Raw genomic sequence first — 25,018 nt, forward strand, 5'->3', positions numbered from 1 at the left:
GGACTGCTCGGTCAGAACAGCTCTATCAGTGCTGTGAGTAGCCCAAGGTCACCCAGATGGCTACATGTGGAGGAGCAAGGAATCAAATATGGCAAGCCAGATTAGAAGGCATCACTCTTAACCACTACATCATGCTGGCTGGATAAAAATGCAGTTGACAGAAAGAGCAGAAGAGCTGTCATGGTAGACTGCATGGTGGAGTACTTAGAGTGGTGGGTTAGGCTCTGGTAGACCCAGTTTCAAATCTCTACTTGGGGTTGGGTTGTCAACCTCCAGGCTGTGGCTGGAGATTTCCTGGAGTTAAAACTTATCTTCTAATCACAGCAATCAGTTCCCCTGGAGGAAATGGCTGATTCAGAGGGTGGACCTGAGGTTCCTCTCCCCCTCTACAAATCCCACTGTCCCATGACTCCACCCCCCAAATCTCCAGGTAGTTCCCAATCCAGAGTTGGCAGCCTGAACCGTGGCACAGAAGCGTGCTCTGCGACCTTAGGCCAGTTACACACTGACTCACTGTCGTTCAGCAGTCTGAACAGAAATAATGAATGCAATTTAGCCAAAATTTATCTCATCGAAACCAATTGAATTAATTTGGAATCAATGGTGGCAGTTGGATGTCGGGTGGCAATGAAAGAGTAAAGGCTCCTTGGGGAATCTTTGCAATGCACCTGGCATTAATTCTCCTTTCAGTTTATGAGTCTCATGTTCAGAGCAATAGTTCTCCCTTCCCTAACAAGAAGAACAATAAATCCCCCGTTTCTCTGTTTCTTGTAAATATTTCTCCTACAATTATGAGGCACTAAAAGAATGCAAGGGCTTAGAAAAAACTTTGCTCATGTTTATTCAGCTTTGCTTAAAAGACAGAGAGGGTCTTTTCCACACCGGGTTTTGGCGACAGCTCAAGTTCTTCACTGCATCAATTTCCTCCTCCCTTACCAACTGGATTGTATTGTTCACTGGTTATTGTCCTACTTTCTCCCCATGTTTTGTCTGAAAACCTACAGGAAAAAATAGGAGGGGGGCAGAAGACAGGTGGCGGCGGCGGTGGGAATGAGTGGGGCTCAGTGCTGGGCCTGGCCAGCTGCTGCCACCTCTGCTTGCTGTCTTCCTCAGCTGGCCCCACCACCAGGAGTGCAGGTGGAGGTGGAAGGGGGGCGACAGCGGCTAGCCCTGTTCGGTCCTCTGCTGCCACCACCGCAATCACCTGCCCCGCATCTACTGGTGCGCCCCTTGGGATGGGACAAATGGACATCATGTCTGTAGTCATTTCCTTTTCAAGGGAATGCACCATTAGATGTGTTTCCACATCAAGCTTCAACTTAATGGAGCTCTGGGATAGAAAACCCCCACTTTAGGTCTGAAAGGAGTTATGGATGCCAGTGGCCTAGGCCAGATCCTGACAAGACATTTTATGAATTATCATGTTATACTTGCCCAGCACATCTCTTTGGGTGTCATGTTCTTAATTTAGAAACAACATCAAGTCCGCTGTTTTGTTGTTGAGTTTTTAAGAGGTGTCAGTTTCATACAGACTAACATGCCGGATTCAAATAGTTTGTTCTATCTGAGAACATACCAAAAATGAATTGGATGTGAATTACATTTTTTTACAGGGACTTATTATTTCATAATGTATACTTGCCCTATTTGTTTCATACATAAATATAAATACAGTAAAGAATTGCCCATTGCTTATTGCTCAAGGCCAGTGGCTTCTATCAGCATGTGTGATAAATTCTTGATTATTGAGTAGTGTGAAGACTCCAACATGACACTCAAGGAGAAAAGCCCATTTGTTTCCAGGTAAACAATATCTGGGTGTCTTTACCTGCAATTGCTTTATAAAGTAGAACAACTTCCTGCTGCCAAACAGGATTTTCTAATTGCATCTTTACCCAACAGTGAATCCTGTGAAATAATATATGCTTTGAGAACTCCAGGTGGGCTGGGGGCTCTGATGAAGCAGTAGTTACTCTTCATGGTCTTGTTTAATGCCAAGTGAACTTCAGGATTCCAAGGAGAAAAGAGAGATGTTCTCCTCAGTTCCTCGCATAAAATGACTGCTGGCACCCATCTTTTGACAATTTGGTGGGGTGTCTAAAGGGGATCTTAATGGTTCTATTTGTGAAGGGATCATGATTCTTTTGGAAGCCTTTGGGGACCCTGCTGTGATATCGTTTCTACAGTTTTCGGAATGACGGGAAAGCAATTTCGAGTGATGCCTATGGAGATTAAACGGCAAGTATGTTGCCGGCAATGTCAACAGGATTTTGCCTCTAGAGATTGCAGAGTGATAGCAAAATGCAATTCGCCATTGTCCACACAAATGAAGTTGCCGTTAAACAGAACCTGGTCTCTATATTGGTGCTATGTGCAAAATACCTGTACAGTTGGACCATCAAACAAAACAGGTAATTAATCATTTGTTAACGGATTGACCAATTACATTTGAATTACCGGAGACTGAGTAGAGATGTCTTTTTTGAGCTAACTTTCCATCGAATAAAGTGGCATAAGGAAGGTTAATTTTTTAAATTTGTCCATCACATTCATTTCACGTAACCGCGGAGGACTTAAAAATAAACTACTGTGACCCGATCTGTCACCCCCAGCAATTAAAATTAGTCCTTACAGATTAATCAATTAAAGGTTTATTGGGTTACTCTTTAATGGCAAGCTTGCAACCCTGATCTACATAGAGAACACATAATAATGTACATGGAGATCACATCAAATGTGCTCGTCCCTCCATCGGACATATTTTTCCACCATTCAGCATTTCAGCTGTGTACCTGGATAGGATGCAAAACATCTTGCAGCAGATTTTGCGGCGTGCCACTTGCCTTGGGGCGGGTAATGAAAAGCCATTTACTGGAGCATAATTTATATGTTGTCCGATCGGTTTTGCCTAAAGGACCCTTTGTAGGTTTATGCATTTCCACATATTTAGAATTCATCCACCTCCCACTTGACTTCCGCTCACCTGAAATCTTAGAACACCAGGCATCTCAGGAATCGAGAAAGAGGAGGCAAAAAACAGCTGCCTTCAGAAAAGTTTGTTCAGTCTCTGCAGGCATGAGAATTGCTCAGGCCATGCTTTTTCAACCAGGGTTTTGTGAAACCCTGGGATTTTTAAAAACGGCCTTGGAAGGGTTTCCTGAATCAGTGGGTTAATTAATTCTTAAACCCCAGGAGTTCAGCCCAGCCTCAACCAAACACCTGGCGGAAGAGCTCAGTTTTGCAGGCCCCCTGGAACAGGAGGTCCGTTTGGGCCTGCAGCTCTTCAGGGAGCACGTTCCATCCTTGTTGACGCTGGGCATGTTTCCCAGGGTCCCTGGACCATCAACATGTTCATACCTTAGAGCGAAGTGCCCTGTGGAGGGGTGTAAGAAGGTAAGCAGTCCCATAGGTAGGCTGGACCCAAGCCACGTATATCCTTAATGGTCATAACCAAGACCTTGAACTTGATCTATAAGCAGATAGGTAACCAGTGCAGTTGTTTCAGCAGCGGCTGAATATGGGCCAGCTAAGATGACTTAGTAAGGACCTGTGCCACTGCATTCTGTACCAACTAATTTCCGGTCAAGGACAAGGCCCACTCTGGAAGCTAAGGAGAGTTGACACTGGTTAGTACTTGGATGGGTCAGTATGAGTTGCTATGCAGAGGCAGACGGTAGAGAGCCCCCTCTGAACATCTCCTGTCTTGAAGGCCCTGCTGGGTCACTGACCTTTTCCACACTCAGAATTCTGCCCAGAATTTATTATGTCTGTGGGGTTCAGTGATCACAGACTCCAATTCTTCAGAACAGCTCTAATTTAGCAACTCCAGCAACAGACTACAACTACTGAACAGGGAAAAACAGGCAAATTCAGGCAGTTTTATACCTTTCAGGCAGCCAGCTGCTGCCTCTGATTGGCTCTAAGCAGAGCAATCTGATTGGCCCTGGCAGAGTAATCCGAGCAATCTGATTGGCCCTTAAGCAGAGCAATCCGATTGGCTCTAGCGGAGCAATCCGATTGGCCCTAAGCAAAGCAATCTGATTGGCTCTGGCAGAGTGATCAGGTTCCTTGATTGGTTAGTTCCTTGGCTAACAGAGAACCCTCATTTGCATCTGTGTCCAAATGTCCACAGACATAACAGAATTAACCCCACGACCGGACAAGTACTGGGCCAGGTCGAATTCCTTGTGCAGAAAAGGGACATGAGTTGGCTATGACATGACATTCAGATGGTGAGGGATGATTTCAAACTGAGAAGGTCAATTTCTGTTTGTCTGCCATGCTTGCTTTCTTTGTGTGTGAGTGTATTTCGGAAAGGGTGCTGGATGAGTAGCTTTTATAGGATTATGTTTCAAGTTATTAATCGAAAATATCTCACAATTTATGGAAAAATGAAGGCAATAAACATATTGATCGTGCTGAGGTTACGTTTATGGATAAATATGCATTGTAACTGACAAAAACTAGTCAACTGGGTCAATTGAGTGTTTGATATTTATGGGACAGACCAGATTCAGAGCAATCGTTGAAGGGGGGATAACTTTGTTGCCCCCCCCTCCAATCTCAGCCCATAGCAGTAGGGGCAAGCATCTCTGCAGGACCCATATTAAAATGAACATGCAGTCAATTTCAGTTGGACTTGTTTCCACATATGGCAGGTATCTCTTGGGCAGCCTGTAGCACAGCTGGGTAAGGGTCTAGAGTCCCATTTGTTCCTTTCCCCCAAAGCACAGCCTAGACTATCTGAGAGCCAGTTTGGTGTAGTGGTTAGGAGTGCGGACTTCTAATCTGGCATGCCGGGTTCAATTTTGCACTCCCCCACATGCAACCAGCTGGGTGACTTTGGGCTCGCCACGGCACTGATAAAGCTATTCTGACCGAGCAGTGATATCAGGGCTCTCTCAGCCTCACAGTGTGTCTGTTGTGAGTAGAGGAAAGGGAAGGCGACTAAGCTGCTTTGAGCCTCCTTCAGGTAGAACAAAGCAGCATATAAGAACCATCTCTTCTTCTTCTTCTTCTTCTTCTTCTTCTTCTTCTTCTTCTTCTTCTTCTTCTTCTTCTTCTTCGCAGTTTCAACAACTGTTTATTCAGACCTTCATATATAAGTGCAGGGCCCTGTTGGTGGACTTCCTGATGGCACCTGGGTTTTGGCCACTGTGAGATGCAGAGTGTCGGATGGACCACTGGCTTGATCCAACATGGCTTTTCTTACATTCTTAAGTGGTTAACAGCAGTAGGTTTGTCAACCTTCAGGTGCTAGATAGAGTTATCTGAGCTGATCTTCAGGCAAGAGAGGCTGGTTAGCCTGCAGAAGATGTCCGCTTTGGAAGATTGACTCTGTCGCATTAAACCCCACTGAAGTCCCTTCCCTCCTCAAACCCCTCCCCCCCAATCTCCAGCTATTTCCCAACCCAACAGCACCCTTCCTGCCTCATGGCTTATGAGTTTCTTTTCCTGTTCCATCAGCCATCCCCAGCAAGCATCTGGCTGTTTTTTAAATCTCTGCCTCAACAGATAGCCTGGCTTGGCTGACCTGCTGTCCAACCTACTCCTGCTTGCTGCTGGCTTGGCCTCCCTCCAGGGTTGTTAGCTCCACTGTCTCCACCAGGGGCTCACCTTGCCTTTCCTGAGGTGGCTTCTTCTCAGAGCTTCTTCTGTATCATTCCCAGCCATGCCTCAGGGCTTTCCTCCTGAGGTGTAGCTTCTGGCCTCTCTCCAACCTGTCAGTCTCACACTGTTTGATGTATTTAGAACTGGAGATAGACTTGTGAATTCCTGGGTGAAGGGATAGAAGCAAAACATTGGTGGGCAGAAACATATTTTTCCTGGCCTTTCCAAGTTTTTTTCCAATGGGAAAAAAATGGAAATATTAAACACTGGGGGAAAACAACCCCGATAAAATCTCTTCTCTTTGAGCGAAAATGCATGGGATGAAATTTGATAAGTGAGATCTCTTTGGTATTAAAGGGTGGTAATTCCTGTGTATGATGTACACCTGTGGCAGGCTCCAGGTAGGGCCTGAGCATCCCTTGAATGACAGCTCAACTCCAGACCGCAGAGATTGGTTCCCCTGGATAAAATGGCTGCTTTGGAGGGTGGACACATTGTCCGTGTACCCCACTGAGGTCTCTCAAGGCTCCATCCCCAAATCTCTTGGGGTTTTCCAATGTGAATTTGGCAGCGGTAACCACCATCCCCTTCCAATGACCAGAGGGGAACAGGGTACCGTAAGTTTTCCACTTATTCTGCTGTGTTATTGAGAGAAGTATAAGGGGCCCTTTTGGCTCATTAGGTGTTGTTTACCATCCCCACATGACCCATGAACCTTAGCTATAAGTCTGCAGCAGTTTTTGATCTCTTTTTCACTAGTCATAGGTCTGTTTGTGCTTTTGCTTAGACAAAATGAAGGCCTTTGCACTTTTAAATCTCCCAAGTCTGCTAAATAGTACCGTTTTCTGTGCGGTTATAAATGACACGTTTTATGCTGTCAAAGCAGTATGAGAAGTTTGATAAGAAAGTCTGCATTGCACACATTTCAGTTTCTTCCATGATTTCTTCATAGAAAATCTATAAAAATGGGTTTCCCCCTCCCCTTTTCCAGAAATTTTATACCTTTAATGCCAGAAATAGACAGTTTGTGGATGTGCTTAACTAGAGGTTCGTATTTCATGCTCTCCATAGTTCTGCAAATTGTGGTAAGACAAGCTGAGGGCCTGTTTCTTTGCAGAGCTGGAATTACTGCCTATCGAAACGACTGCTTGGGGAATCTCATTTATTCTTACGTATTCAATTATTACAGAAGTGATCTTGTAAGTAGTATTTGAACATGCTGAGTTTTTTTTCTTCAAAAATTAACTAGGCTGACATGTAGAATAAATTGTCAGCAAGAAGACATGTTATGAAAATACCAAAACTGCATGAAGCTTTAGTGTGTCTTGTCACAGTTCAGGGCACCCTACCCCAAAGGGAAAAGAGGTAGAGGTGCGTCATGGAATAAGAGCTTTTTAAAAATATACCCTGCTTTTTAGAAGACGAAGAGTTGGTTTTTATACCCGACTATTCACTGCCCAAAGGAGTTTCAAAGCAGCTTACAATTGCCTTCACTTCTTCTCCCCACAGGTAGGTGGGGCTGGAAAAGCTCTGAGACAGGGGTAGTCAAACTGCGGCCCTCCAGATGTCCATGGACTACAATTCCCAGGAGCCCCTGCCAGCATTCGCTGGCAGGGGCTCCTGGGAATTGTAGTCCATGGACATCTGGAGGGCCGCAGTTTGACTACCCCTGCTCTGAGAGAACGGGCCCAAGGTCACTCATTTGGTGGCATGTGGAGGAGGGGGGTGGAATCAAACCCAGTTCTCAAGATTAGAGGTCATTGCTCTCAGCTACTAGCCCGAGTTGGCACAGCCCTAGGGAAGGTAGCTGCATAGTTGCTAAGGTCAGTGCCAGGGTGGTGGTGGGGAGATGGTAACAGCATGAGGAGGATCTACCATTACTAGACAGCTGTGTATGTGATTGTGGGACCTGTCCCATTGTCCACCACACCAGACCCCGAAGTTCTTGAGCAGAGGACTCTTGGGAGGTAATAGCCTCCTTGATTGTAAGGTGTGCTCAGGAGTAGGAACTGAAAAGCAGGCATTAAGAATAACAAGAACAAAGTTGGAGTCCAGAGGGATCTTTAAGGCCAACCAAGTTTTATTCAAGATATAGAAGCTTTCGTGTGCAATCACACATCTTCAGATATCACATGATCATACCGTATTGATATCTGAAGCAAGATTCTTGCGGACAAAAGCTTATACTCAGAATGAACCTTGGTTAGTTATCAGTGTGGTACTGGACTCGCCCTTTGCTCTGTTGCTTCAGACCAACATGGCTATGCCCCTCCTGAATCTAGGAGTAATCAGGGGAAGAGGGGGAAGAGGAGGATCCAGAGGCAGCTGGCTGCTAGCAGGGAAGGGACCGTAAGCAGCTAGACTTGGAGTGCTGATGAGTAGGAGGTGGCTTTCTGGAGTCTCCAAAGATGGTGTTTCTGGCCAAGAGAGAAGCCAGCAGGGTTGTGCCCTACTTGACTCAGGGGAATGGGCTCAACCCTGCAGGAATGGTGCAGGAACCAGGCCAGGAGGGACTTTTGCTAGGAATGCAGCCCAGTGCCTAAGTGCGAGCAGGTGGAAATGAAGAAAAGAGAACTCTACCAGGTTCCAAAGTGGTGGTACGACTTGGAAGCCAGCACTGTAGAAGCTGCTGAAGGAGATATTATTGGTGTGTTGCATGTTCCTTGGGACTGTGGTAGGGGTGCCAGCTCTGGGTGTGGAAATGCCTGGAGAATTTGGGGATAGAGCCTGGGCAGGGTGGGCTGGTGAGGGACCTCAGCAGGGTCAAATGCCATGGAGCCCACTCCCTACAGGAGCTGTTTTCTCCAGGGGAGTTAATCTTGGTCATCTGGAGATGAATTGTAATAGTGGGAGATCTTGAGGGGCCACCTGGAGTTTGGCAATCCTAGACTGCAGAAAGAAGTGGCCCTCTCCAAAGGGATGAGGCCCTGAGGCCTTCCCATGGTCATAAGGTACTGCCCATGCATATACGTATCAGCAATCTAAAACTGTTGTGATAATGGCATGTGGGATTTGAATGTTGAGACCAGATTCATGTTTGAAAAACACAAGTCAAGGTGATTTTGGTATGGAGTAGGGCATGGGTTGTCAACCTGTGGTCCTCCAGATGTTCATGGACTACAGCGAATGCTGGCAGGGGCTCATGGGAATTGTAGTCCATGAACATCTGGAGGACCACAGGTTGACTACCCCTGGAATAGGGAGCACTTCCCCATCAGGTTGCACATTAGGAGGAAAACCTACATTCTCTTTGGCCATTAGGAAATGAGGACATCACTATACATTGTATTCACTTACTTGATCTGCTGGTGCTGAACTTGGATGCGTCCCTGACATGATATAGAATCATAGAATCATAGAGTTGAAAGGGACCTCCTGGGTCATCTAGTCCAACCCCCTGCACTATGCAGGACACTCACATCCCAGTCGCTCATCTACTGTAACCTGTACATTCTTACATTGTGATAGTTGCTACCGCTGCTGGCCACATTGTCTTTGGTGGCCAAGGAAGAACTTGGTTCACATCAGAGAGCTGAGGACAACACTAGATTACTAATGTTGAGAACCATTCATGGTAAAGCCGATTTGAGCTTTGGACTGGGGCACCCAGAAGTCATGGCCATTTGTGGCCTAGACAGCTGTTTATGCGATTGTGGGACCTGTCCCCATCTCCACCACACCAGACCCCAAAGTTCTTGAAGTCTGCACTGCTGAACCTGCCTGTGCATTCCAAACCCAGAATCTTGACCAGAGCCTGCATGGTGTAGTGATTAAGAGTGGGGGCCTCTAATCCTCCCCATGCAGCCAGCTGGGTGCCCTTGGACTAGCTGCAGTTCTCTTGGGCTGTTCTCACAGAGCAGTTCTCCTAGAGGTCTCTCAGCCCCACGTACCTCACATGGTGTCTGTTGTGGGGAAGGAAAAGCTGTTTGTTTGGAACTCCTTTAGGTAGTGAAAAATGGGGTAAACACCCCTCCCCACCTCTTCTCTTCTTCTTAGCTAGTATCTGCAGCCTCTGGTGCTGTCCTCTCCATCTCATTGCCTTGTCCCTGTTATTGTACATAGCATCAGTATTAGAATGAATTTAATTTTTTTTGAAAGATTGCATTTCACGAAGAGTATAAGAGCCCAGTAAGTCCAAATAAGTCACACTTTTGGCTTCATAGGGATGGAGAGGCTGAAGCTGAGCCAGCTTGGCACAGGTGGTGGTATATAGTATATCAATGTCCACTTAGCAGCCAGTTCTAGCTGTCAGCACCCTGCTGTAGTTATTAAACCCAAGATTCTGTTTTCACTTTCCTAACTCTGACTCATCAGCCAGTTTTCCTCCCACCTGAGGATCGAGGTGGCCGATTAGCTGGGGATGATCAAGAGGAAGCAGGTGGAGTCATCGACTTGAATTCTTCCTCTTGGTTCCTCCCACCACCCCCGCACATCTATTGTTGGCACCTTAACTAGTAATATTTCCCCATTTTCCTTATATCTTGTTTCAGTTAGATCTTGCGGGTTTTCTGTGCATGGCTTAGTCTTTCTCAATTTTATTACCATTGAGAAACCCCTAACACATTATTTAGGCTTCGAGAAACCCCAGAAGCGATGCGATTGTGAAGAATATGGTTGTGTACATCCCCACTCAGGGTCCCTCCCCTTTCCACCCCCTCCAGGCCCATGTTTGGCGATGTTGGGTGGAGATGGTTAGGTCAACATGACCGTATATGGTCATTGTTGTTGTGGTTGTTAGGTGCGAAGTCGTGTCCGACCCATCGCGACCCCATGGACAATGATCCTCCAGGCCTTCCTGTCCTCTACCATTCCCCAGAGTCCATTTACGTTTGCACCGACTGCTTCAGTGACTCCATCCAGCCACCTCATTCTCTGTTATCCCCTTCTTCTTTTGCCCTCGATCGCTCCCAGCATTAGGCTCTTCTCCAGGAAGTCTGTCCTTCTCATGAGGTGGCCAAAGTATTTGAGTTTCATCTTCAGGATCTGGCCTTCTAAGGAGCAGTCAGGGCTGATCTCCTCTAGGACTGACCGGTTTGTTCGCCTTGCAGTCCAAGGGACTCGCAAGAATCTTCTCCAGCACCAGAGTTCAAAAGCCTCAATTCTTTGACGCTCGGCCTTCCTTGTGGTCCAACTTTCGCAGCCATACATTGCAACTGGAAATACCATAGCCTTGACTAAATGCACTTTTGTTGGCAGGGTGATGTCTCTGCTTTTTAGGATGCTGTCTAGATTTGCCATAGCTTTCCTCCCCAGGAGCAAGTGTCGTTTAATTTCTTTGCTGCAGTCCTCATCTGCAGTGATCTTGGAGCCCAGGAAAATAAAATCTGTCACTATCTCCATTTCTTCCCCGTCTATTTGCCAGGAATTGAGAGGGCTGGATGCATGACCCAATAAATGTTTAACACATTATTAAAATATATTAAAATCTCACTGTTTTGGGAAACCCTTCGAGGCCATCAAGAAACCGCACGGTTTCATGAAACCCTGGTTGAGAAAGCCTGGCCTAGATAAATGTAACTACAATCAAGGAAGACCTCAAAGGTAAAGTAAAGGTTTGATAGTCAAAACAAGAGTTGGAGGAGTCCTGGATTTGAATCTCTGTTTAGACATGAGGCCCCATAAAATTCTGGGGCCAATTCTGTCCCCACTTGTCAGCTTAACCTTTCACATAGGGCTTCTGGGGGAAATTCTGTGCATGTTAAGCACCATCAAGTTACTTGCAACTTCTGGGGACCCTATGAATCGTGGCCTCCAAAACATCCTCTCGATTACAGTCCTTACAAACTGAGAACCGTGACTTTTTTGAGTAAGCTCATCCATCTCATCTTGGTCTGTCTTTTTTCCGGCTGTCGTCAATTTTTTCTAGAATTTTTTCCTAGTCTTTTCCAGTGAGTCTTGTCTTCTAACAGTGTGCCTCAGTACAACAACCTCAGTCCTGAATAATAATTTAGAATTTCCAGTGGAACATTCAGCACCTCCCTGAGATTTATGCTTAACAACTATTGGAATATCAAGTTGTAATGTTTTAATGGTAAGCTAACTGTCACCGTGATGGACAGTAGGTTGTCTAGCCCTTAGTAGTCAAATAACTAATCACACATAAATCCCTGAGCTGGTTTGAGTTAAAACCAGGTTTTTGGAGAGAGCAGATGTGCTACTTTTGAGAAGACCAGAAGAATTGTAACGTTTGTCTGACTTCAGGCTGCAGTTGACTGGAGAGATTAGAACAGGATTTCTCAGCCAGGGTTCTGTGAAACCCTGGGGTTTCTTTATGGCCCTGGAAAGGTTTCCTGAATGAGCGAGAGTTAATTAATTTTTATATATTTTTTAAAAATTTGTTAAACATTTCTTGGGTATAAGTGATGGGCTTGGAGGGGGTGTGTTCCGTAGGGCCTGCAAGACGGAGCTCTTCCGCCAGGTCTATGGCTGAGGCTGGGGTCTGAGTGGAAGATCTGACTGGGGCCTCCCCTGGCACTAAGCAGCAGCATGCCAGGGTCATCTATGGCACGGTTATGGCTCCCCTCTCACGATCCCCCCTATTAGATTGGAGGGATGGGCAGTAGATTATGCCGCTGTGTCTTCTTATTATATGCTGTAATTCTTATGTCCTGTTTTGATATTTTAATGGGGTTTTATTGGGGTTTTTAATGTATGGACTATCTGTAACCCGCCACGAGCTGGTTCCGGGAATGGTGGGAAATAATATCTACCTCTACCTCTACCTCTACCTCTACCTCTACCTCTACCTCTACCTCTACCTCTCTATCTATCTATCTATCTATCTATCTATCTATCTATCTATCTATCTATCTATCTATCTATCTATCTATCTATCTATCTATCTATCTATCTATCTATCTATCTATCTATCTATCTATCTATCTATCTATCTATCTATCCATCTATCCATCTATCCATCTATCCATCTATCCATCCATCCATCCATCCATCCATCCATCCATCCATCCATCCATCCATCCATCCATCCATCCATCCATCCATCTATATATCTAGGGGAGGGGCCCTTAGTGGGCATGTCCACAGCTATGCTTCCCAACCATATTCTGAATATTTGCACCACATGTGGGGTTTCTCGAAGCCTGAATAATGTTTCAGGGGTTTCTCAGCGGTAAAAGAAGTTGGAAAAGGGTGGATTAGAAACCCTGCATATAAATAGGCTTAATCTGGTGAAAGTCTCTCCTGTAAACAGTTTGTTTCCGGTGATCTGACAGAAATTAACTGTCTCAAAGGGAAGTTCCTGAATGCTGCCTGACTGAAAATATATCAGTGGTGGAATAGCACTGAAGGTATCTGTGAGCAATTGTGATACGTTATATATAAAGCTTTCTGACACTGTAACTCGTGAAGAAGAAAATATTAACCTCAGTCCAGCTTGTAACTTCTTTGCTTCGTAATCTGTTCTTGGTTCCTGTAACTGCAGAAATGTTTGCTTCATTCTGAGAAGAAAAATAAAACATTGCCGTTGTTCTTTATAAGATCCTGCGTCAAGAGTCTTAGTGTCCTGAAAGAAAAATAAAACTAAACTCCCATTAGGAAATCCTCTAGCCATCAAAAGAGGACCTAGGTTTATAATAACAAGCCTTAAATCCCCTGAAATTGTAGGAGGCTGCCACAGTTATTACTAAATTTTAGAGTAGCGTAGTTGTTGGCTATACCAGTAATGGCTAGCCCAGAGGTGGCCAAACTGTAGCTCTCCAAATGTCCAGTAGGCAGGGGCTCATGGGAATTGTAGTCCATGGACATATGGAGAGCCACAGTTTGGCCACCACTGGGCTAGACCATAATGGTCTCATACTCTGTACATTGGTTTTTAAAAAATGGCACTACGTATTAGAATTAAAATGCATATTTCTGTAAGGGGAAAGCAGATTAAATAATAGTCTTCTATAGTAGCGATCCCCAACCTGTGGGCCGCGGACCACATGTGGTCCTTCGACTAATTGTAGGTGGGCCGCGAAGGACGCCTTCTCTCCCCCCCCGGCCCTTTACTTCATCCCCCCTGGCCCTTTACAACACACTTCAGGTGTCATTGTCTCCCATCACTCCCAGATGGGACTATCTCATTGCAGAGAAACAAGCTCAGGGTTCCCATTGATTTGTCATTGTCATGAGTTAAAATTTCTATGAAAATAAAATATTCCTTATGTTCATTGTTGTGGCGTGTCTGCATCTTATTTTGAAGGGATGTTTAAACATTACCATAGCGATCAGAGAGTGTTAGGGCAGTGGTTGAGAGTAGAGGAGTAAACTCCCCCCCCCCCACCGGGCCTCAGTAAAAGGCATTGAGTGGTCCCCGGTGAGTGGTCCCTGGCGTTGAGTGGTCCCCAGTGATAAAAAGGTTGGGGACCACTGTTCTATAGAACTTCTGTACTTACTAAATTTTGTGTTATTGCATTGATTTATGTATACAAAATTGCTTTCCGGTTAAGGGTGTATGAGGACAGCTCAAAGATAGAGCATGTGATCTGCACATAGATGATCTCAGATTCAATCCAATCCGGTCAGATCTCAGAAGCTAAACCAGGCTGACGCTGTCTAGTATTTGGATGGGAGACCTCCAAGGATTTGGGTGGTAGCCCCTCCAAAGATCACAAAGGGGCAGGGGATAGCAAAAAACCCCTGAGGTTGTAATCCTGAAAACATTAAGGAATAAGCCCCAGCTAGATCAAGGAGGCCTTGAAGTAAACACATATTTGTAAACACATACCCCAAATTTGGGTATTTCGCAACTCAGAGCTGGCAACCCTAATTTCCATAACCCCAGCAGTCTTTTCTGACCCTACAGATGGAAGGAGGAAGGAGAGGGCAAATTCAGCCCTCCCTGCTATAGCTGTCCAACCCATGTAGATGTGCATCCATGCAGGAGCTTGCGCCAGTATGCAGTAGCTCAGAACATACAAAGTGGACTCAGGTTAAGATAGATCATTTAGCATAGTACTTTCCACCCTGGTTAACAAGTTCTCAGACAAAGTGAAGCAGTTGCTAGTCATGCTAGCTAAGTTTAAGTTAATTTAAGGATTTGGGAGGCATCTCTGTAGATAAATCATGCGCTTGATTGGTTGCAGATCTCCTCTAAAATGGCTCCAAGTATGGGCCCGGCATATCTGAGGGACCATCTATCTCCTTTTTTCACCCACAGAGCACTTCGCCCATGGGAAGTGCGCCTGACCTCGACCAGGGCCTTTTCAGTCCTGGCCCCGTCCTGGTAGAATGAGCTCCCAGAAGAACTGAAGGCCCCATCGGAGCTGACAGAGTCCTTCAGGGCTTACAGGACAGAGCTCTTTGACCAGGTTCTTGCTTGAGGCCAGGGAAAGGAAGATCTTCTAGTCACTCCCTCGGGGAGAGACCCAGACATCTGTATATCTCAACCATCCTCCTCGAGGCATGGGGTCCAGCAGGAGGAAGTTTCTTGGGATGGCTATAGTTCTTGAGGATTTACTGTCACCGCTATACTGGGTTATTATCATTTTAGAAATAATTTTAGAAATGTTATTACTTGTGGCGCAGAGTGTTAAGGCAGCTGTCTGAAAGCTTTGCCCATGAGGCTGGGAGTTCAATCCCAGCAGCCGGCTCAAGGTTGACTCAGCCTTCCATCCTTCCGAGGTCGGTAAAATGAGTACCCAGCTTGCTTGCTGGGGGGTAAACGGTCATGACTGGGGAAGGCACTGGCAAACCACCCCGTATTGAGTCTGCCAAGAAAACACTAGAGGGCATCACCCCAAGGGTCAGACATGACCTGGTGCTTGCACAGGGGAAACCTTTACCTTTATTACTGTAAACCACCATGAGCTGGCTAGTCTGGGAGTGGCAGCAAATAAATACGTACATTAATTAATAAAATTCAGACCCCTAATTTTTGGGTCACATTTCTGCTTGTGCATCCCCAGTTGACTGATCCACGTTTCATGTTCTATTTTCCAGCTTGTTTGCAGTGCTGATCTACCCATGAAGGAATGCAGTATTCTTTTCAACAACGCACAGGTAAGTGTTAATGCCTCTTTGCTTCTGAACCGTTTGCGAGTGCAATTCAATTAGAACTCGAGCTCTATGTGGTGACATGGTGCTTGGTTTAAATAATTAGATTGCAGATATGGGGATTTTTTTTGGTGTGTGCTGCTAATTTTAGAATGCATTAGCTGATGCTATCCGTGGTCTGTGGGGGTCCCCCAAACTCCAGAGGGAGCGCACTATTACCATTACCCATGCCCCCCCAAGAATGCATTCGTGGTTTAAGTCAAGAGCACCTAGAGATGCAGAGAGATATGCTGGGGAAACAGCCACTCTACTTATCTCTGGACCATGCTGTCTCTGCTTGCACTGTTGACTAGTTTGTTGACATGGTCATAGGGCTAAACAACACATTACATTTGTGATCAATTTGGTTGGGGTTCCTCAGACATCAAGCACTTTCCCTCCAATCACACTGCAGCTTCAGAGGAAGGCTTAAGTTCCCAGGTGCCCTGTTGAGCTCAGTAAGAGGGAAGGAGAGGCTCTTCCACAACATTTTCCGGGTTGAAATGGCCCCAGCAGGAAGCTGCTTGCATAAACTTATAGATGCAAAAGCTTTGTGTATTCCATGGGCGGTGCCACAATGATGCAAATGACTTTTTTCAGGTGCTGTTTCAGTTTGGGGAAAACACAAAAGAAGTGAAGGCAGGAGCCCCTCCGCCCCCTCATGCTACAGTTCTGAGCTGAACCAGACTCCTGGAACCATTAAATATAATCCTTCCTTCCTTCCTTCCTTCCTTCCTTCCTTCCTTCCTTCCTTCCTTCCTTCCTTCCTTCCTTCCTTCCTTCCTTCCTTCCTCCTCTCCCTCCCCTCCCTCCCTCCATTCCTTCCTTCCTTCCTCCCTTAGATTTTTAGCCAGGCATTCTCCCACATCTGCTGTGTGACTGCAGAGAGCACAGGTTGAAGTCCGGGGGACCCTAAACCGACCCACCATGAAATGTAATGTGTCATTTCACGATTTGTGCAGGGCTGAAGTATGTCCCAGTGAAGACTTGTCTGAGGGTAGCAGAGGAGCTCTTGTGGGAGCAAAAGTTTTGGTTTTTTGCTTGTTACTGCTGTTGAATGCTATTTGGTTCCAGATTGTCAGGATCTGTCAGTTTGTCAGCCTTCTGCTGCGGTGGCTTGGTATTATTATTTGTTATTTGTAACCCTTTGGTTATTTGTCAGGTATCAATGAGGGTTCAGTAATAAGCTGTCATTGCCAGTTGTCAATGTATCGCCATTTGGAGAAGGGGCTGAGAAAATCTGACTGCCCATAACTTCTTTGATTTGTTTGCTATGATGTAGTCTAATTGTTGAATTCCTACTGGGAGAATGGACTCCTAGGAGGAGGGGAGCTTGGATGTTCTCGGGTGAGCTTGGCTTTGGTCTGCTTGGCACGAATGACGCAATGTGCTACTTTGCACACTCTCCGTGGGAATGAAGGAGCCTGCCTTTTCCTTGGGAAAAAGGGAAAGCCTGCCTTCTTTGGTTGGGGCATGTTTAGGTCTGTTGGGGGTGGGGACTTGTAGTGATCAGTGTGTTGCCTATCAAATCAGTTTGAGCAAGAATAATCATGAGCTTCGTATCGCTACCTCAATAAACCGCTTTTGTTGTTCTTGCCAAGTGTGTTCATTGAGAACGTTGATGGGGATCTGGCCCACATGGACAACTATTTCCCCCTCTTCCTGCAGCCTTCACTCTTGCTTCTTAATTGGACCTGTTATAGCGATATGTGCAGATCATCCATAGGCGTGAGTTTATATTTGATGGTCACTTCTTCCAATGTGACAACTTAGTTATAAAAGAGAACTTGTAGAAAACAATTCTTAAAGACCTATTTAAGCAAAAAAAAAATTGTTGAATTTTTTTGGAAGGAAAACAATGGTGAATATCGAGATAGCTCAGCAAAGCAGGAATACCTCACCAGTGGGGGTATCAAATGTTCGTAGATTGGTTTGCAATGCATTTTTATATTTACTGTTGTAATTTGTTTTGTTTTGTTTTTGCTTTTATTGAATTGTTTTTACATTGTTCTTACGTCGTTGTCTGCGTTGGGTCCCGAGATGCTTGGGAGAAGGGCAGGCCGATCAATATTTTAAATACATACATTAAATGAAATAAAGAGGTTGGTAGTATTGAATTTTTTTTAAGGGCCTCCTAATGCATGGCATATTGTAGGTGGCTGTGTTTTGAACATACAGTCTAAAAATGTGAATACCAGTAAAGAGATCTAATTTTACGCCTATGGGGGAGCAGCGACTGGCCATGGTGAGTGACAGAGCTGAATTAATATGTGCAGTTGTCCTAACGGTTGTAACACCAATGACAATAAAACATCTCACTTCCAGGGTTATTGCTAAAAGCTCTGCTTTTAAAGCAAAAGGTGAGGCGTTAATGGTGTTGCAAATTCACCTTGTTTGTATTATATGTAGCCTTACGGACCATTCTGTGCACTTTCCACAGCGGGCATACAGGCAGGAGCAGGGATATCTACTTGAGAAAGCTGTCTTTTGATCCTTAACTATTCAACTCTACACTGGAAAACTGGGGGCGGGGGGACAGGGGTGCTCTGTGGGGGCCCCCTGTAAGTACTTCGGGCCCTTCGGCTGTTCCAGGAATCTACCAAAGGGTTCATTGTGAAGTGACTGTCAAAAGTACAGTAGGTCTTGCTCAGCATTTATCCTTCGCAACACTTAAATAGCTTCTTTTCCTGAAGCATTTGGTGTAATGACGAGCTTCTCCTAGGAGATTTTCTGTGAGCACATCCCTCCTGCCCTTGGGATATGCAGCCGAGCTGAATTCACAGCCCCATGGTTTGTGTGCTGTTGGTGTACAGCCGCCAAAGGGGCCAGGAGGCCCTCCTCAAAATGCAGTGGTTGCCTGCAGTAAATGATGTATGAAATGCGAAATCCCTTCTCACCCAAGGCGCACAGAGAGAGAGAGAGATGATGCCTTCTCGTCCTCCTTCTTGGGAAGTGCAGTTAGCTAGGACTTTAAGTACAAGGCTCACATTTAAAGGGTATGCCAGAACGTGGGGGTCAGGGGGGGCAGCATGGCCTTCTGCCGGCTGTAGGTTGCCATAAGCATTGGCTGGTGAGCACAATCAGCTGTCGTCTGTCAGGATTGAACTCCCCCCCCCCAAAAAAAGAAAAAAGGAAAAAGAGAAAAGAAAGCAGCAGAACTATGTTTCATATCAGCCACAGCACCTGCTCGAATCTGTCCATTTATCTTTTCTTTTAATTAAGAGATAATGTCAGTGGGAGGAAAATAAAAACCTGACAAGATGAAAATCTTCCGCCGCTCCGTAAAGCAACAATAACAGCCGCTAAACTCCCCCCCTCCAAAAAACCCCGAAAAGTCGAAATGTTTTGTTTTGAAAATGAGAAGGGGGTGGGGGGTATGTAAAAATCTCCATCAGGTTGTGAGTGGCGACTTCTTCTTACAGATTGTCAGCTGTGTGCGATATTAATGAATTAGGAATGGGAACAATGAAGGGAACAGTTGGAGATCGGATCAAACAGCCAAAGACCAAACGATCCGCTGAGACTGGTGTAAGAGAGTCTAATGCAGGGGTAGTCAAACTGCGTCCCTCCAGATGTCCGTGGACTACAATTCCCATGAGCCCCTGCCAGTGTTTGCTGGCAGGGGCTCATGGGAATTGTAGTCCACGGACATCTGGAGGGCCGCAGTTTGACTACCCCTGGTCTAATGCTTCCCAGCTATTTTTATCGCAGGCTGCATTCAGTTTGGCTCAGAGACGCTTTCCTCGTGAGGTGACTGACTCACACATGGAGCTATGAGAATCCTGATAATTAAAGCCATTGTGCCTTGGACTCTCTAAAGAGATGCACATCCCTGCAGTTCCCACACGTTTTGAAAAGCTGCTGTCGTGTGTCGGGTTGGCGTGTCTCTCTTTGAGAACCACCAGACACTTTTCAAGGGGCTTTGATGAGCTAGCGGCTGGTCGTACGCGTACTGGTCCTTGAGGTCAGACTTTGATGCTGTCTGCTCATCTACAGGAGTGTGGACTTAGAAAGGACTGCTTGTTCCCTGATGAACCTACTCAACCACTGTGGTCCACTTCAGAGGCCCTGCTTTAGGTGGTGTCTCCTGAGATTAGGTGGGTGGTGTCAAAATCCCAGGTATTCTGCCATGTGTTTTAATTGGTTGCCATGATTGACGTTTGGAGCCCCCATTTTGTCTGGTTTGTGCTATGCTGGTTCCTTCCACTCCGCAAGGCCATGTACATCGTTACTGCCTCTCTTCCCACAACATGTGGTGGAGAGGCTGAACTCCCTTCGCCTTGGTTTGCTTGTCCTGTGCCTGGCACCCTGGTTAGCAGGCCGACGCAGCCAGCACCGTGCTGCGGGGGGGGGGATGGACAGACGGGTGGCATGGGCATTGACGTGCCAGTCAGTGCACACATGAAGAGCAAAGATAAGGGAAGGCCGATGCAGAGTGAGTCACAGTCATCCAGTCTAGAGGTGACCCTTGCATGGATCACGGTGCCCAGTTGGTCTGTCACCAGATAGGTGCTAGTCGCTCATCTTGGCGAAGATGGTCAAATGCCAGCTGAGCTACTCTCATGACCTGAGCCGCCATTGTCAATGAGGCATCCTAGTATACCTTGAGCCAAACATGGCTAGGTCACCATACCCAGCAAATTTGGACTAGTGGTTCACCCTGCTGTAGATCAACAGGAGCTGCCCTTGCCTTGTTGCCTGCTATGCGGAGAGCTCGTATATAGTGTCCCCTTTCAAATGTGTCTGTGTGCCCTCACCCCCTGCCAGACCTCTGGATTAATCACCCTCAACCGTCACCAAGCTTTCAGTTGTGAGAATGCATTTTTATCTGTACTTCCGCCATCTCTCCCTTGGATCCCTGTCCTGAATACTGATTGTCTACATCGATGGTATTGTATGGATAAATTACTAAATAATAATACATGGAAATACACTGACCAATAGAACTAGACGTAGAGCCCATGGTAAAGATCTTTAATGATGTTATTTGGGTTATTGTTGTAGAGCAGGGGCAGTCAGGCTGCGGCCCTCCAGATGTCCATGGACTACAATTCCCATGAGCCCCTGCCAGCGAATGCTGGCAGGGGCTCATGGGAATTGTAGTCCATGGACATCTGGAGGGCCGCAGCTTGACTACCCCTGTTGTAGAGGTTCTGAGTAAGGATTTTGTTTCATTGGTACCTTGTTAAACGGCACTGAAATATTACCTCTCCAAGGATCCAAAGTAACACACTGTGGCCAGTCACACAGGTAAGCAGTTTTTTAATTGATGCTTAACCCGTTTCCTTCTAATGTCCGCCGTCTTCTGTTACTGGGAGCTATTATAATATAGAAGTGCTAATGATATTTGAAAAGCAGTCGGCTAACCCTGGCAGGATTGTTCATGCTTGCTTCTTCCGCAAGGTTGGATTAGTCATTTAGTGCTAATGTTGATTTTTGTTGTTGTTGTTGTTTTTGTCTGATTCCTGCCAGCTACTGAAACTTGACAACTAATTCTGGATAAGCATGATCAAAATTCATAAGCCTGGCTTTATACGGCAGCCCCAAATTGGAAATGGCTGTTATTTCAAACACAATCTCTTATCTTGTATGGCACAGTGGCATTTAGTGAAAACATACAAACAAATCTAGTCTTGGATTGCCCTGGAGATAGAGGGTTGGATGCAATTCAAATAGAATTATTCTGCACAACTTTGGGATATACCCAGGCATTTCGGCTGCACCTGATATCATTAACTTTGGCGTTCCCTGCCTAGGCGTCCTCCTTTCCATTAGCACAAAGCACCATATTAGAGCGAGGCTGCCAATATGAGGGGGAAAAAATGCATGTTTGCTCTCCCTTTGCATATGCTCACACTGACACTGTAAATTATCAGAACGGAAAGAAATCTAAAAGCTAATTTACATCCCACCCCCTGATGATGGATGAGGTATTCCACAATATAGAAAGGAATGTGGCGTTGGAAATAAACACAGTCAACTGAGGTTTGTTTTGCAAAAAAAAAAAAAGGCTAGGAAAAAGACAGCAGTCTTCCTTGAGAAGGAGGCTGAAAGAGAATCCCTATGTTGAGAAACTTCTGCCAGTAGACTCAATGCCTTCAACAACCTTCTTGCAAGGTGGGCCTTTCGAACTCCAAAAGAAGGGCTTCAAAGAAATGGTTTCCTTTCATAGCCTGTTGCCAGGTCCTCTGTATGTTTCTTACTATGTTTTAAATTGTGAGCATGAAAATTGGGTATATTCATTATGTGCTTCATTGTCCTCTCTATCTAGGTCCAAGATCCAAATTTTGGGGAGAGGGGCTTGACGTGTGCAGTGGACATAGAGGAAATATTATGCATATTGTTGTCAGATGTATATCCTCATATTATGTACAATGTAGCCTCATTTGCTTTAGCTGCAAGAAAAATCAAGGGCAGATTTGTCAGACATGGTTGTAGATGACTTGTCCTGGTATTGTCATTCTGTCTTAATGATTTCCATGTATGTAGTCTGTATAAAGTTGCTTATTGTAAGGCTTGCAATGGCAATTAACTGTATGCAATAAGCTGAACTCGTACTCATAACAAGTTGAATGAAAAGAGTTATTGCTGTGCCCAGACATTTTTGCTTGTTATGAACATCTTTCTTAAACAAATCAGAATGTTCATATGTTAGCTTCCTCTTTGCACACTGCCACACTCATAGTCAATGGAAGTAAGGTAATCTCATGATTAACTAGGTATTGTTTAAGGTGATAGCAATCTTGAGAAATTCAGCTTGACTCCGGTAGGATGTTGCCTTGTGAGGTGGTAGAACTTGGAGAAGGTCCTGTTTTGGGGATATACTTTGAGAAGGCTTGCCATTTGCCCACACGCTTGCCAATCCTGTGCCCTTGAGAAACTGAGGCGTTGTAGAAAGCATGCCAAAATGATGCTCTAGGAATATCCCCAGGTCTCTATGGTAGGGTTGGCTGGCCATACATCAGGGGTAGTCAAACTGCGGCCCTCCAGATGTCCATGGACTACAATTCCCAGGAGCCCCCTGCCAGCATTCGCTGGCAGGGGGCTCCTGGGAATTGTAGTCCATGGACATCTGGAGGGCCGCAGTTTGACTACCCCTGCCATACATGATGACTGGTAGAACTTTGTGGGTAGGAATATGGAATCATAGCATCATAGAGTTGGAAGGGTCATACAGGCCATCTAGTCCAACCCCCTGCTCAATATAGGGGATATGGCGTTGCATGTACTGTTGCATGAACTGCATGTAACTTCTTGGGGAAAACTCAGAAGTAAGGTACAGCAGCTCAAAGAATTGCCAGAAGACTTTACCGTAAAGTTTATGGTGATTTCTATAGCGACCTTGCATCACTTCCAGGTTTCCCTGGAATCAAAGGTTTTAATTCCCCCTCCCACCTGCCACTGCTTCAAGTGGCAACAGGTTAAAAGTGCTACTGTTGGGAGGGGGAAGCCATCAAGATTAGGGGAAGTTCACAGAGTGTCATCTGGCTGTGTCATCAGGCACATCCTCCCCAATCTCCACCCTCTCAAGGAACTGCCCTTCAAATTTCCTGGTATTTGCTGAGGCAATGGTGGCAGACCCATTTTGAGGTCATAAACCACTACCGTTCTTAAACAAACTGGGACAATTCCTGTTCTAAAAATAATAGAGGCCACAGTGGCGCAAATCTGAAAGCCCGCCTCCCACCCACCCAGTTTTTTTAGGTGGAACAAATCAAGACTTCAGTTGAGGTCATGTACCCACTGGCCCCATCCTGGTTACAGTATTGAATTTATTTATAAAATGCTTGGTTACTGTTTTATCCTTCTTTAGGGACAGGCTTATAGTTGCTCTGTGACTAAGTCTCAAAGCATACTTTTATGGTCATTTTCTATGGCCCTTGAAGTGTTAATACGTGGATTAAATAAATCCCTCTAATCCCTTCCAGTGATGTTAATTTTCTAACTGTACAGTTAAGGCAAAACCTTCCTCTTTCCACTGTAGCCAGTCTTGGTAATTAGGGGCCAGCAAATTAAACAGGGTGCCTGAATTACTTAGAGTATAGATAAATGGGTGATGATTCAGGGTGATGAATGGGAGCTAGAAACTCTTCTGCCTTCATCCTTTTACATTAAACTCTTTCTGCACTGGTTTAAACCTAACCTATATAACCTATAGCCTTCAGATTAAAAGCTTACTTAGTTTAGATCTATGACCATTTCCACATTAGGGGATATACCTCGTTTTAGCCTTGCTTTGGATCTCCTTTGAATGCTGTGAGTCTATTCTAGGCTTTTACAATTGGGCTTTCCTCTCCTCATTTTCCAGGCTGAAATATGCTATTTGCTTTTGGCATCTGAGTGGGATGGAGGCAGCCTCCCATGATGCTTTGCTCCCTTCCCCTTTCCTAAAAATGTTATTTTTTGCAAAATGGGGCCTGTTTGCACCTTGCATTTCATTGCGACCCTTAATTCCACCATTTTGTGCCCTAGATCACCCCCCCCCCCAAGCATACTGGATGTGTTTTTTTAAAGTGGGTTATCACGTTACAATGCTGCTACAGTGCAACACACTTTTTTTTTTTAAAGGCTGATGTTTCAGGAGGGAGGGGAGAAAGGCGGGAGGATGGTAATGAGGAAAAGAGCATGCACAAACTACTCAAAAGGTGGCTGCCCAAAAAACCCTGAACACCTGCATTTCTCCACTGGGCAGCCCTGAATGAGAATCTTTCTTGACTTATGAAATTGCTATAACCAGGAATTTCCAAAATGCGCAGTAAGTCAGAGGAAAATTTGGATCTGCATCTGGAAAGATAGATTTTAATGCTGAAACGGATGGAAAACTTGGCCCTTTCAAAATGCAAATCCAAATGATATTGCTAGTGTAGAAACAGTCTAAGTCTTAGCTTCTCATTAAGAACTGGGAGGGCAAAAGTTGCTACATGACTCCCCCCTCCCGTCAACCCTAGTTCAAAGCCCAGTCTTCAAATATATTCCCTCCAGTAATGTCTGAAGCCTAGGAACTAGTCTTCAGGTTTGACCTATTTGCGATTGGGATTTTTACGTTTGTACCCATCCCTGGTGTTTTGCATTGATTACAGTGACTGATTTGCTGATTCATGTCTTCAAAATCTTATATTCTTCTTCAGTTCAATCTCTTTGGTCTGATACTTCTCTTGTCTTCAACCCTGCTGATTTTCGTTAGCCAACAATTATGTCTTGGCGTTAGATTTTTCTAATTGTAAAAAGTAGGGTTGATTTGTTTGCTGTGTCCTTTTGCATTGCCTTGCATTGATTGGCTTCTTTAGATATCAGATTCATTACACTGATTTAATAACAGCGATAAACTGTAATCCCTATACAGTAAAGGAACTGTTCAGATGGCCTTGGTGCT

General features: G+C 45.3%; 1 protein-coding gene across 1 annotated transcript in view; it reads left to right on the plus strand.

Annotated features, from left to right (window-relative positions):
• Positions 1 to 25,018, plus strand: part of PPARGC1A (PPARG coactivator 1 alpha) — a 762,252-nt gene that overhangs the window by 272,682 nt on the left and 464,552 nt on the right. The window contains exon 2 of the mRNA XM_077301524.1: positions 15,553 to 15,612. Coding sequence (XP_077157639.1) covers positions 15,553 to 15,612 — 60 coding nt within the window. The remainder of the gene's footprint in view (positions 1 to 15,552; positions 15,613 to 25,018) is intronic.

The sequence above is a fragment of the Paroedura picta genome, chromosome 10 (genome assembly GCF_049243985.1).
Source record: "Paroedura picta isolate Pp20150507F chromosome 10, Ppicta_v3.0, whole genome shotgun sequence".
NCBI classification, from domain to species: domain Eukaryota; kingdom Metazoa; phylum Chordata; class Lepidosauria; order Squamata; family Gekkonidae; genus Paroedura; species Paroedura picta.